Genomic DNA, 14,077 nt, shown 5'->3' with positions numbered 1-14,077 from the left:
AACATCGAGTTCACCGCAAAGGCCACGGTGGAATGACCTTGACGTCTTTTCATTGTAGTGACTCTAAAATCAAAAGCTGTAAAGGAAATAAAAATTATTTGTAGCAAAAATAAAAAAAATCCATCAACTTCTCATCCGCTAACACCCGGTTGAAAAGCAAGAAAGCCGTCGCTGCAAAGCCTTAAAGGCCTGAGTGTTAAAAATGATGGTGGACGATGGATGGATGGATGGATGGATGTGGCTCTGAAACAGTTTCTGAAAGGTCACATCAAACAAACTGTGCACTTGAAAAAAAAAAAAAAAACAAGTTTGTGTTTGAGATCTAGTTTGTATCGAAGCGCCCTGTTTAACATACAGTACACAAGCACTTGGCGCGTTTGGACCTTCTGTTCAGTTACACAACTCATGTCACTTAGTCAGCTGCGGCAGAAGTGTTCCGACTCCTGCTGCTTTCTCTCAGTGTTTGATTCATCTTAAACAGGAGAACAGGCACCAGGACCAAATGACTGCTCCTGTACCATCGTCGCCATTATTTTACGACGACTGTCGATCGTTCAAATAAGGGACGAAAATTAACAATAACTGTCCGAAAAATCACAATTACCACGTCATCATTCATTAATTCATTAATTTTTTTACATACTATATTGGACTTTTTGCCAATATCCTAACAGTTGGAGAGGGTGCTATCATTAGTCATATCTGGACATATGTTTATAATCCAATAATACATTTTAACGCTAACGTCTGTCTATATCATTTCAATAATATCATGCATCCCAGAAAGTGCTGCTCCATGTTTCCCAAATTTCAAAATAGCTGGTGATTCTTTTAGTAATTGACAAACCTTATCATATATATATACACGTAGTTATATGTATGTATATGTATGTGTATATGTATGTATATATATATATATATATATGTATATGTGTATATATGTATGTATATGTGTATGCATGTATGTGTATATGTATATATATGTGTATTTGTGTGTATATGTATATATATATGTGTATGTGTATATGTATATACATATGTTTGTATGCATATATATATATATATATATATATACATATATATATATATATATATATATACATATATATACATATATATATATATATATATATATATATATATACATGTACATACATACATATCTATATATGTAGTGTGTATATATATATATATATTAAATCAAAGCACAGTCACTATATGTGTAAAATGTACCATTAGAAGTTTCCCCAATTGTATTCAGACCCATTTTTTACCATTATTTACAACATGCTGAAACATTGATGAATGTTTACCATCTTAGAATTGGGTTTTGGTTTTTTTTGGACTACAACTCCTCAAATGTGCAGTCGTCCACACTTTCTGAGGCCGTGACTGAGAAATGGCTGCGTGGGTAATGCGGTCTCCGGTGGTGGTGATGGTGATGGTGTGTGGTGTGTGCTTGGCAGGATGGAAAAGGTGACGTGTCCTCTTTTCCCTCTGCTCCATCCGACCTGCTGTGAACTGACTCAGGACTTGGACACACTGGGGCCCAGCAGGACTGCTGTCACTGGAGATGTGATGAAGACAACTGCCACACAGGCCTTGCTTACTCCAAGCCAAGCTGCTATATATCAAACTGAATTCTCCTCCCATTGCTGGCTTTAGATCATACTTTTGACTGTTGGAAGTCATTTGTATTCCCAAACCAAAATGATTCTTCAGTCTTCTAGCAACAGATCACGACTTCGCTCGTAAAGTCGTTTTGCAACTGGAAGTTCACAGATGTGATGATCACACCGATGTTCACTCACATTTAGAGGACACTGGTGTGTCAGTGTTCAAAGGAGTTCTTTTGGTGACCAGCTGAGTCGCCCTCTTGTGGCTTTTCAATATATTCTCTATCCTTGGTTGGCCTCCGAATAGATTTGGAAGACTCAGTTTTGTCGTTGGTAGTTCCGTGCCTAAGGTTAGGTTCTGTACTTATTTTTTTTAGTATTTCCATTAGGAATAGTACCAAAATATACTGCTCCAACGGTTCCATTTATCGGTACCAGAATATTGGTACAGTCTGGTATTGGTGGAGCTAGACCCACCCGTACCACCCGACTAAGTTTGGACAATCTCACCAGAATTGTTCCAACATGAGTCATGACAGAAAATGTTTGATTTCTGTTCCCGAACCAAAATGATTCTTCAGTCTTCTGGCAACCGATCATGACTTTGCCCGTAAAGTTGAGATTTTACTGGTGCCATGTTGACGTTTTGCACCTGGACAGTCGCAGATGTGATGATCGCACTCACATTTAGAGGACACTGGTGTGTCACTGTTCAAAGGAGTTCTTCTTCTGACCAGCTGTGTCGCCCCCTTGTGTCTTCTCAATGTATTCTCTATCCTTGGTTGGCCTCCGAACAGATTTGGCAGACATTTCGCACATTTCACAGGCGTCGATTTTAAACCACAGCCCCTTGTAACTATTTTCCAAATAGCAGGGGGGTAGGGGTAGAGATTAGATTTGGGATTGGGCCATCGTTTGACTTGTTTTGGCAGAGCATACCCAGATCTTTAGGGCTCTAATAGAAAAAAAGCTCAATCTCCGAGTGACAATCAAATGTCACTCTTGTTGATAAACTGTCTCCTATATTAATTTAGTAACAGTGCCTTGGTAAATTACTTGTTTTCCCTTCTCTTTTTGACTACTATCAATGGAGAAAAGGGTAAAAGTGCTTTGGCGCGTTCCTCTTACATCTGTCACGTTGCGTGAAATGTGTTTATACCACCAACAATGTTAAAGATGTACAGTGTTTCCCGTTAATTAGCTCGACTGTGACAGCCCGTCGCGGTCTAATCTCCCCGACGCGTCACTGTTTGTGTCGCGTTTGCTTGGGTACATGACACAATCTTACCTTTACAATTGGTTCTGTCACAGTTGTCGCCGAGGCCGACTGTTTCGAGTGTCGTTTTAGTGAGTTGGCATCGCCTATAAAGACGAACCACAGCTTTACCGGAGAGAGATTGATGCGTCGGTTAACACGAACGGAACAAAACGAATGTATCCACCGCCGTCCTCTGATAACGGTAATTGTTGCGCGGATCACGTCGGGGATTAGGACGTATCTTCCTCCTTCACTTTCACTCCAAGACTCGGCTTGTTATTTGTGACTGATGGCGTCCAGTTGCAGTGTTGTCTTGTGTTCTTTTCTGCCTGAGCTCTTCAGAAAACAAGCAACAGAAGATAAATCAATCCTTCAGCGTGATTTACTCTCGGTCTCCAGAGCATATTTACTGTTGTTGTCTTACCCCACTGTGTTCGTAAAAACAGTGTGTGACGCTAGAAAGCTATTTGTAGTAACTGGACAATGAAAACAATACAATAGGCTAATATAGAGCTGGACTGTTTGGACAATCTCACCTGAATTATTCCACCATGAGTCATTTTAGCCTTTATGGACTCAAAATTAATACCACTACATTGAGTAATTAACATTAATTGCCTTCACCATGCACTGATATTTAGAACATCAACCTTTATCAGTGGGCAGCCTACTAAATCCTGCTGTAAAATATGTATAATAAAGCGCGTTTGATGTGACAGAGACTGTGCGCTGATTAAAACTGGCAATTCTGACCCTTGATATTTTAGATCAGATCGGCTCAGGTGGAGGGAAAAAACCCCCCCACAACATTAGAGGACAGCTGATGGTCTGTGATGAGGAGACGGGGCTTTGAAGCACTTCCTCTAATCTTTCGACTCCCTCTGATTTCCTTTAGTTTTCCACTTGTCTTTCATTTGTCCCTCTGTTCCTTCACTTCACATCCTAAACAAGCCCCGGTGCTACTCACACGCTGATTGAGGACGCAGGCGGGAGTTTTTCTATTTCCCGTCTCCGACTACAAGTGGCTGCTGCCGCTGTCACGTCATTTTCTTTGTGTTTTTCTTCATCTGGCAATTTGATTAGTCGCCTGAAAAGATGAGAAAACCCACTTGTTATTCGGCTGCAACCCTCCTGATCACAGTGTACATGTGCGTATGTAAACGTCACATGTTCGGACTTGTATTGGTCTTCACTGAATGACTAAATAAATGCATGCACACGTGATTATTTTGCTATTAAAGGTCAACCAATAAATCGGTTTGGCTGATTCATTCTCCACAAACCAACAAAGCACTGTACAAGAACCCTCCCAACTCCAGTCATGTCGGGGTGTAGAGTGACCGTAATGGCTATGGATATGATGGCCGTAGAGAGGCTACGTGGCTAGTGGGAACACAAAATGTGCCAAGGTCTTTTTAACTATAAAGTTTGTTGAGTTGTCGCGAACGATAAGGCTCTTAACAAAATATGCTCAAAAAGTAAGTGAAAGAACAAGAAAGTCTTAGTGCATGAGAGCTAGTGTGAGTAATGCTGGGTCCACAGTGTGTCGAGCATTTGCAATTACGCACGATAGCCCTAGGTTTTGATTATATTTATTCCTAGCTCTTTTTATTCGTCAAACTATCGATAATCTCTTGACGTCTACTCTTTGTAACGGAATTGCTGTGTCATAAAACTTTCAACACTTAACCACTAGCACCTTGTTGTTGTTTGCCGTCACTACACAATGTGTGTGGCCCGATGGTTCCGACTGCACTTTAACTCCGACGGTGTGTATTTTAATTGCATCCTGAATGCTTACGGTGCCTTGAAAAGGTCGCCCGGTCCCAGGAAGTGACAACCGTGATAAATGGCAATAGAGCGGGACACTTAAGAGCACACCTTTTTTAAGAGGAGTTTGTTTCTCGTGGCCTTGATGGATCCAATCGAGGTGTTTCACAGAGGTTGAATGAGGGAAAGACTTGACAGACAGCTGCTGATGGGGAGACATTTGGTCTCGGCGGGAGGCTGCAGCTCCCCCTCCAGAACAAGGTGATTAATGTTAGGAGATGAGTCACTTTTATACACACACTTTGGAATGAACGCGCGTTAATTTCCTGTCTACAGGGAATAAAGTTGTCATATTATTCTTGTCATGTTTGTCTCTTCTCTGAAGTGAAGTCGTGTGGTTTTTATGTGCATTTAATGTACGGCTATGATTTTTGTTTCACCCAAAAATGAAGTTCAAAAGTAGTTTGCGCAATATGGTATACGTATACGATGTTTGGATCCCTCTACTTGTCTGCAAACACACATATACACGTGATATTATTTGTTTCTTATTTTTACGTTTAGTCGCAGATCTGTTCCTATAGTTTAGAAATACTTCCACCCGCTGCTTTTCGGAATGCCTTGGTGTTGCAGTTTAGCTCGTTTTCACAGTAAAACATCTTTTTTGACTGGCCAAGAGAGAATTCAAAATGGATCCAAGGCCACAGCGCCCTCTGTTGAACCACACAATAACGCCTTTAGATAATCTGTTGTGCTTCTAGGCAGTATATTTTTTTAATTTGAATGGATTTTTTAGGGGTTTGGATTGTAAGTTTGATCAAAACAAACACAAAACAACATTGTTTTCTTCTTCCAATGAGAAAAGAGGCCATGGATACACAGGGCGAGCTGCACTCGCAGCACCCTCTGCTGGGCAGTTTAATTACTTTAAAATGTCTGTTGTAGATTGTAGTTGTAGGGTATGACGTGTTCAGATCGGAACGTACAAAATAACCGGCCGTAATCTTGTTGAAGCGGCTACAAACCGTGACGGAAACACGGCTATGGATATTTTGTAGATGATATTTGAATTATCATCTACAACTGTACTGTAAGAATAAAGACGATCAAGAAAGAGTAAACACTCGTCCCCTCCTGGCTGTTTTCACCTCTTATTCTCTTCCTCGTGTGATTCAGCACTTAGCTCCAAAGTTGCGTCTCCACTTCCTCCTCCTCTCGTAGCAAATCAGATTTCAGATCCTCAACCTGGATCACTGCAGGTCCTTCACTAACGCCGTTTTTTTTCTTCTCCATTCCGATACTTCTCAGTATCAACGGGATGAGAGTGCTGCACCTCTCTGAATTCAGGCGCCGTTATCCGATTATGCCCAAATTGAATCGGCCTGCGAGCTATCGATATCGCTACCGCAATTCAAACTCATCCAGACACAGGAAGCCGAGATGATCTTTGATGAAGGTACGCGCTCGCTGCTCCGCTGCTGCAAAACGTGACGCGATGAACAACGATGAAGCGCCGCGGGACCGCAACCTCAGCGAATGATAATTAGGACTTAACATGTAGCGGCATTTAAATCAGGATTACAACATTTAGCCTCGTTTAAATAATGATCACACAGCTGTAGCACAGAAAGAGGCACGGATCATGAATTACTGGGTCGCTTCAAGAGTCGTAAATACAACTGACATGTCAACGGGATCACAGAGCTGCAGCTTTTTTACTTTTCCATAAACTAAATATTAAGGTCTTTTTCTGGGTTTGAACGTCCATGAGTTTGCCTGAAATTCAGGAAAAATTCAAATGTTTGTATTCTATTGTTAGTCGCTGGGGCCTCCTAAAGTCAGCCCACGGAACCTGTTGTTCTGAAAGTCTAAGCAGTTTCTTGGAGACATATTTTGTCCATTTTGAATTTTGTGGTCATTTTGGGGCGATTTTAACGCCCGGCTGCATCTCGATATTAGTCCAGATTGATATGGATGAAGCCGAGGACGTAGGGGTTGGTCAAAAATATTGATTTGGTGATATGTCGTTGTCCTTCCTTGTGCAATATGATGAAAATGTGTCTGTACGCAATTGGATAGGCCTACAACCAATCAGACCAATGTGACGTATGCAGAGCGATGGAAAACGAGCCAACGATGGCCGTCTAGTAACGGCGGCTAACAGTAGCCGCTCTCGAACACATGGCAATTTTCGCAGGTTTCCGATGTGCACGCCAAGTTTGATGATTTGTCGAGAACGGTAAGGCTCTTCGAAATGTGCTCACAAAGTAAGTGAAAGGGCAAGAGAACTGTAGTGCATGAGAGCTACTCTGAGTAATGCTGGGTCCACTGTGTGTCGAGCAGCAACTTTAAGACTCTAAGACTGTTTTTGAAGGGATTCTGAGGAAGTTATCTACATGTCTTTCGAGTTTCTTGCAATAAAAAATATTGAATAAATTGATGCTAATGTGCTAATTCAAACAGACGAGGATTGGTGCATTGGGGGAATTGGTGGCCAGAAGAAGAGATTAACTATAGATTGAAAAAAAAAGAAGAAAAAAAGCAGCAGTTCTAACATTAAGTCAGCATTTTTCCACCAAAAAATGATGAAGAGGAGCAGAAGGAAGTCTTAATGGATTCCAGTGTAAACACGGATGCTGCCATGTTTTTCTCTCGCCATTAACTCTGTAATAACAGCTTTAAGTTCTTCGGTAACTTCTCGCCAGTCAAACTTCGTTGAAATTAAGACGGAAATGTATCCATTTTTTTATGTTCGTTTCAGAGTTGGGTAAATATAATATAATTAGAGTAAAACCGAGACGTACAGGATGAATGTGTCGCATCAGAGCAGGAAAGTTAAGAGTTTTGCAGGTGGTAATTGAACAGGGATGGGGAAAAATAAATGAAATCAGCTGGACGCCGGAGGAAATATTTAATGAGTGAAAACAGTGTTTCTGTTGGTAAAGAGAGAGTTTGTCGCAGCAGGGCGGCGAGAGGCTGATACCACTCTGCTGCGCTGATGAAATTACTGCTGTGAATAGGCGGCGTACATCAAATTAATCACAGCAGAATGAAACCAAGGACATTGTTGAGTTGTTATTAAAGCTTAAAACAACACTGTTGGCACCTTTTTAAAAACAGGGAGAATCTCATAGAAAATTTGATATAAATGTTCCAAAAAAAAGTTTCTGTTTCTACTCATCTGCAGTCATGAATTCAATTACCATCATCTTCAGCTAATTTGATTTAATGATTCATTAGTTTAATGGATTTTTATTATAAAGTACAAATGGTCCACTGATTTTATGTTATATTTTAAGGCTTTTTCTGTTTCTCTATGACGGTAAAATTGAAATATTTGTGGATAAAAACCAACACTTTTTAGCTCTTTAGTTTGAAGTTTGGGGGAAAAACAACTTCAAAATTGAACAGTTTTCTGGATTTTTTCTGATTCATTGAGAAAATAATGGAGAGTTTAATCAATAATGGCAGTCAGTCCCACTTTTCTTTGATTCTAAAGGCTCACTTGAAAAATGTTGACATTTTTAACAACTCTAACTTCTAAAAGAAGATGTAAATTGGTTTGGGGTGATTGTGCATCGGCTAAATAAAATAAAATATAAAGTTACATATATTGAAAAGCTGCTAAATGGATGTAAAATAACCTTGGTCTAGATATATCTCCCAACTATTTACGTTATTAATAGTAAATAGAGTACTTTTTTAGATTCCAAGATGAAATTCAGTTCTGACATTAATCTCTGACTTTTTTCCCAGAATTGTGACTTTAATCTCGAATTCTGACTTTAATCTGACTCTAATCTCAGAATTCTGACTTTAATCTGACTTTTTTTCCCATAATTCCGACTAATCTTGAATTCTGACTTTAAACCCAGAATTCTGAATTTAATCTGACTCTAATCTCAGAATTCTGACTTTAATCTGACTTTTTTCCAAGAAGTCGGACTAATCTTAAATTCTGACTTTAATCTGACTTGATGTAAAATAAACTGAATACTTTTTTATATTCCAAAATGTCACAAAATCTTGAAAAATATCCCAATCTACAAAATATACCTGCAGGAAAGTCATGTGGGGAATAAAATGCCGTTAATCTAATTTCTGAAATGCCTTAAATCCAGTTGTATCCATCTGTTGAATCATCGACTTAAATCTTTTTACTATAAAGTCACTCTGTCTGATTGTAATATCGGTATATGAACCAAATGTGAACATGAAACTGCAGAGCTTGAAGAGAAGAAGTTGGTTTTCCGAGGTCTTTGAGACGATATGTTGGTATTTTGTGTCTTTTTTTAATCAAACAATGTCGAGTTGCTCTCCTGTGATTCACAGTCATTTGACAGGAGGCCGTTTGGTGAAAGGCATGTTCGTTATGCAACAGAAGTGTGATAATGATTCACACTGGACTAACCGGGGTGCGTTTCTGTTGCATAACTTGTTTGACACCTCTGTGTCTATGCCCTCCGTCCATGAACAGTCAAAGTCATTCTTCAGTGAAGTGAAGAAGCACAAACCAATCCACCGATCTCCCTCTCGCTGATTCTCCTCCTCCTGGCTGCATGAATGAGCATCACGCTGCCTTCACTGTGACCGCAGCGGTGGAGCGTGATGGTGACTGAGCAGCAGGTGGCAGAGGCAGCACAGTGCCAACAGTAAAGCAACACGGTCACCACTTGTCTCTGGGTTTTTGTGTGGAATATAGCAGACCTGGCTGTGACAATTCAGAATTTATCGATTCATTTGCATTTGGAAGTTTAGGAGGATTCGTTTTTAACCTTTAGATCTCACAGGAATAATACACAACTCCTTATATGGACATCCTGGGCTGTGTGTTTATAGGTCACATCTTCAGGCTTTACAAAATATGTCATCTTATGTGTTGAGTCAAAGTTATGATTCTCAGAATTCTGGCTCTGACTTTTTCCCAGAATTCTGACTTTAATATGATTTTTCCCCCCACAATTCTGACTTTAATCTTGAATTCTGACTTTAATCCGACTTTTTTCCCAGAGTTCTGACTTTTAATCTGATTTTATCTCAGAATTTTGACTTTAACCAGACTTTCTTTCCCACAATTCTGACTTTAATCTGACTTTTTCCCCAATATTCTGACTTTAATCTCAGAATTCTGACTTTAATCTGACTTTTTTCCCTGAATTCTGTCTTTAAACTGACTTTTTTCTGTAAATTCTCACTTGAATCTGACTTTTCCCCCAGAACTCTCACTTTAATCTTGAATTCTCACTTTAATCTGACTTTTTTCCACAGAATTCTGACTTTAATCTCAGAAGAATTGTGACTTTTTTCAGTTCTGATTTGGAAGATGGATTTGTGAATTCGCTCGAACTTGACGGGGGCTAGAGTTTTTATGCCCATTAACCCCTTGAAAATGACAGAATAATAGTAGTAATCTGAAGGATTTCGGCCCTTGGTGTTTGTGCCCATGTCCTAATTTTCACTGTGTGAAGCACCAGCTCGGTATTTTCTCAGGTGGTATAAAAAGTTCACTGCAAAGAGCTGTGCAGTGAAGCTCATTAAAAACAGCACCGTTCATGAGTTTTTGCACAAGTGTTATGATGATTCGTTGGGGTTTTATTGCCCGACTTCCATTAACATATTGTTAAAAGTTCACCCTCGATTGCGAGACCACGAACAATACTTTGCCGTTGTGTTGGACTGAGTTCTCCACACGAAACAAAAAATGCTTTCCAACCTCGTGTTTGGTGACATTTTCATTCTCTCGTCCTTTTGAAAGGTTTTTGGCATGTTGAGAAGCAGCAGAACGTCTTTGCCTGACTCGTATCTTCCGATCTGTCAGCGCGTTAGTCACGTCGTCGCTGACACAGACGCTAAGACAATAAGCGACGCCCGAGTGTCTAATGTTATTGCCTAATTTGGAAGAACGTTCACGAGGGTCGACTTGACTTTCCTCGAGCAAAAGAGGAAACCTCTTCTTTTCCACTTGGCCCCCATCGACTCGAGGTCACCTCGACATGTCGAGCTGTTTTCTATAGCGGTGGACGATTAACGGAGAGTTCGCTTATTGCGTCAGCTGCTGGGAGGGAACATGAGTGATGTGACATGTCAAGTGTTTGAAACCGTTTTTTGAGAAATGTCTATAATTAAGAGGAGAAACAGCGGTACGTCTCTGCGTCCTCACATGCTCTCTTGTACCACCTTATAAGTCTTATAAGGTGTCCTTAGCCAGTGTAGTACAAATACTACTTAAGTACATAATAAATCGGCACTTTATTATTATTTCGTACCAAATAAAATCAAAAGAAGAAGAAGAGCTTTTCTTGATTTCTTGCTCAAGGACACAGGAATTGAACCCATAACTTTCCACTTGAAAGACAACTCGCCCCACCACTGAGCCACTACGGCTCAATCCTTACTGCTCACTTTTTAAAATGACTTTTTATACTTAATAACAGTAAATATCATGTACTTTGAGACTTTTAATTATATAATGTTTTTTAAAAAGTGACTTCAACTACATTTTCTGGTCACATACTTGTACTTTTACTCAAGTATCCCTTTAATGTACTTTATATTAGACACAAAACCTTGATTGTAGGACACAATCTTTTGATTTAGGTGAGTCAAAATATCAATCATCGCCCTACCTCGTGCAGTACGACAATCAACACGATGTGTTTTATTGTCGATTATTGGATTTTCGGTCCATAAAATGTCCTAAAATGTTGAAATGATGTCGTCTTTTGTCCGCAAACCAAAATAAATCAAAGTTTGTGTCGGATACATTCATTCATTCTCCACTAAAACAGCAGATATCCCGTTGTTAACGTGACAATTAGAGATGAAATGATTCATCACACTCCTCTGAGAGTATCTGAGGATTTGTTGGCATTTAAAGTTTGTAAATATGTCGTAATTAAACATGTTTTTTTTTGTCATTCGTTTCTTCAGGCGCGTTACAAACAGACCCTGGATCCCACCGTGGACGACGTGAAGAAGCTGTGCACGTCGCTGAGGAGGAACGCCAAAGAGGAGCGAGTCCTCTTCCACTACAACGGCCACGGTGTCCCGCGACCCACGGTCAACGGGGAAATCTGGGTCTTTAATAAGGTACGAACGAACACAAACGCATGTTAATACTGTGTGTCGATATAAAAGTAATCAGGTTAGGGTTAGCAAAGGTTTGTGTCAAACATTCAGATTTTCAAATGTGGACAGTCACAAAGCAGAATGAAGCATAACCAACAAATCTGCAGACTCTGCGGTTAGCTTAGCCGTTTTATTCTTGGGAGCTATATCCGGCTATGTCCGGTTACACTTTACGGATTGTAAAGTGTGTTGTGTAATATTTCTTTGACTTTTATTATTTTTTGCGAGGGAAAAAGTTATACCCGTGTCCACCTAAAGGTGGTTAAAACAATAACTTAATGTCCGTTAAATCCGTTTCATGCTAAATGCTGAGTCGGGCTTTGATGCTAGCTTGTGTGCCAGCGCGAATCAAGCCGTAGCCCCAAAAATCGGAATCGAAATGGAGATAGTAAAAGATTCCCACCCCTAATACTAACCTACTAAATACACCAGACTGTTAAATAGTGAGCATTTAGACATTTCCTCTGCTAAATGTTGTAGATTAGCGCATGTTTTCAAGGATTTTGTGGTCGAAAAAAACCCAATGCAAAATCAACTTGAATATTGGCGATCCAAGTTCATGTACAAAGTTTGGTTTCGATACGTGAAAGTGTTCCTGATATATGAGCTAACTTCCTGTTTGGCGGCTACGTCGCCGATTTAGTCTGGCTGTGACGGGCAAACGCTTCCCAAAAATCGAAAATCCTTCTGGTGACTTTTGTGAGGCTTGGTCCAAGGATCGTGTACGTCAAGTTTCGTGAAGATCTGTGACCTGTGAAAGTTTAGTTTCGCTTTCTGTTCAATCCAATATGGCCGAAGAACGACAAGGGTCAGGAACACTATCTTCAATTTCCACACTACACCGGTTACGGCCGGACGTTCCAGAGTTGGACCGCGGCTGGGGAGAGCTTCAGTGAGGAGAGATTTCTATCGGCTCATTAACAGCAACTAGGAGGTTTTTGACCATAAAAACAAGCTAACAAGTACGTAAGTAGACCTCCATAACTTACGTATATATGTGCAACAGGACCACTCTATGTGAGCTTTAAGAAGGACATTAGTGTGCTGCCTCAGCAAGCACACTAATGAGCGTGTCAAAGGGTTTCCTTGTGGTCAAAAAGTGGGAAATCGTTTTTCACGGGGGCAAACATTAAACCACAGCTTGTGGCGGAGGCTGCGAGCCCACAGTTTAACTCCACCCGCGGTTTTGCCGAGGGGTCGACGACCCCGCGAATCGAGCATAAAATGTGAAGCTGTTGCGCGGCCTCGCACGATAAGTAAGCACCCACTCGCAGTGATGCACCGCCGCTGTCTGGTCTCAGCCGTCGCCTCCTTGTCCCCAGCACACCCTCGGGTCTAATACCCGCCTCGTTTTCTCTCCTCTCTTTCTTTTATCTCTGCGTTTTACTTTACTTCCTCGGTGTCACTGCCGGTTCAAACGCACCATCGGTGTGGATGTGGTGGTGGCAAGGAAACTCCATTTTTCTATTATGTATTAAGTATTAACACCTTCCTGGAAGCGTGGTTGCCCAGATTCGTGATAATCATCCTCATTTTTCACACGCTCCATCAAATAGATGACTTTAAGTTAATAATTAAACACGGATCTATTAAAGTAAATTACCAGCGATAACATGATGACATGTCTGATATCTCTTCTTCTTTTTTTTTTTTTTTTGCAGAACTACACCCAGTACATACCACTGTCCATCTACGACCTGCAGACGTGGATGGGGAGTCCGTCCATTTTCGTCTACGACTGCTCCAACGCGGGGATCATCGTCAAGTCGTTTAAGCAGTTTGCTCTTCAGAGGGAGCAGGAGCTGGAGGTGGGCAGCCGCACACACACACACACACACACACACACACACACACACACACACACATATACACACACAAGTTGGACATCCTAAATGTCGTTATACAGCACTTTTTCTAGTCGTGACGACCACTGCTTTACCCATTCACTCACCCTTTCATACATAGGAACAAGAGGTCGGTGACTGTTGGTATTTGTGAGTTCTTCGTGACTGATTTGTAGCATGCAAATACTAAAAACAGCACACACACGCACACACACTCACACCATGCATCTCTGCAGTATTTATGAAGGTGATGTAAGTGTTGGCAGAGAGTGGAATCATGATTTCTCAGCTTGAAATCATCTCAAGCTGATACAACCAGTGGTGCCCACACACACATGCAGAGAGAGAGAGAGAGAGAGAGAGAGAGAGAGAGAGAGGCTACACCCATACGACCATATTTACATTTATAAACATGTATTCAGACAACATTTTCAGCTCTCTTTCAGAAGGAACCTGTGTCC

At 40.7% G+C, this 14,077-nt stretch overlaps 1 protein-coding gene across 2 annotated transcripts in view; it reads left to right on the top strand.

Moving 5' to 3' along the window:
* The window catches only part of rptor (regulatory associated protein of MTOR, complex 1), a 198,889-nt gene that overhangs the window by 50,826 nt on the left and 133,986 nt on the right, over positions 1 to 14,077 (top strand). For both annotated transcript variants that reach the window (XM_083905920.1, XM_083905919.1), the window contains exons 5-6: positions 11,575 to 11,733; positions 13,434 to 13,580. In XM_083905920.1, coding sequence (XP_083762046.1) covers positions 11,575 to 11,733; positions 13,434 to 13,580 — 306 coding nt within the window. The remainder of the gene's footprint in view (positions 1 to 11,574; positions 11,734 to 13,433; positions 13,581 to 14,077) is intronic.

Source organism: Microchirus variegatus, assembly GCF_963457635.1.
Source record: "Microchirus variegatus genome assembly, chromosome: 19".
Classification (NCBI taxonomy): Eukaryota; Metazoa; Chordata; class Actinopteri; order Pleuronectiformes; family Soleidae; genus Microchirus; species Microchirus variegatus.
The sequence above is the reverse complement of the archived record's forward strand: the minus strand, read 5'-3'. Positions and strand labels throughout refer to the sequence as shown.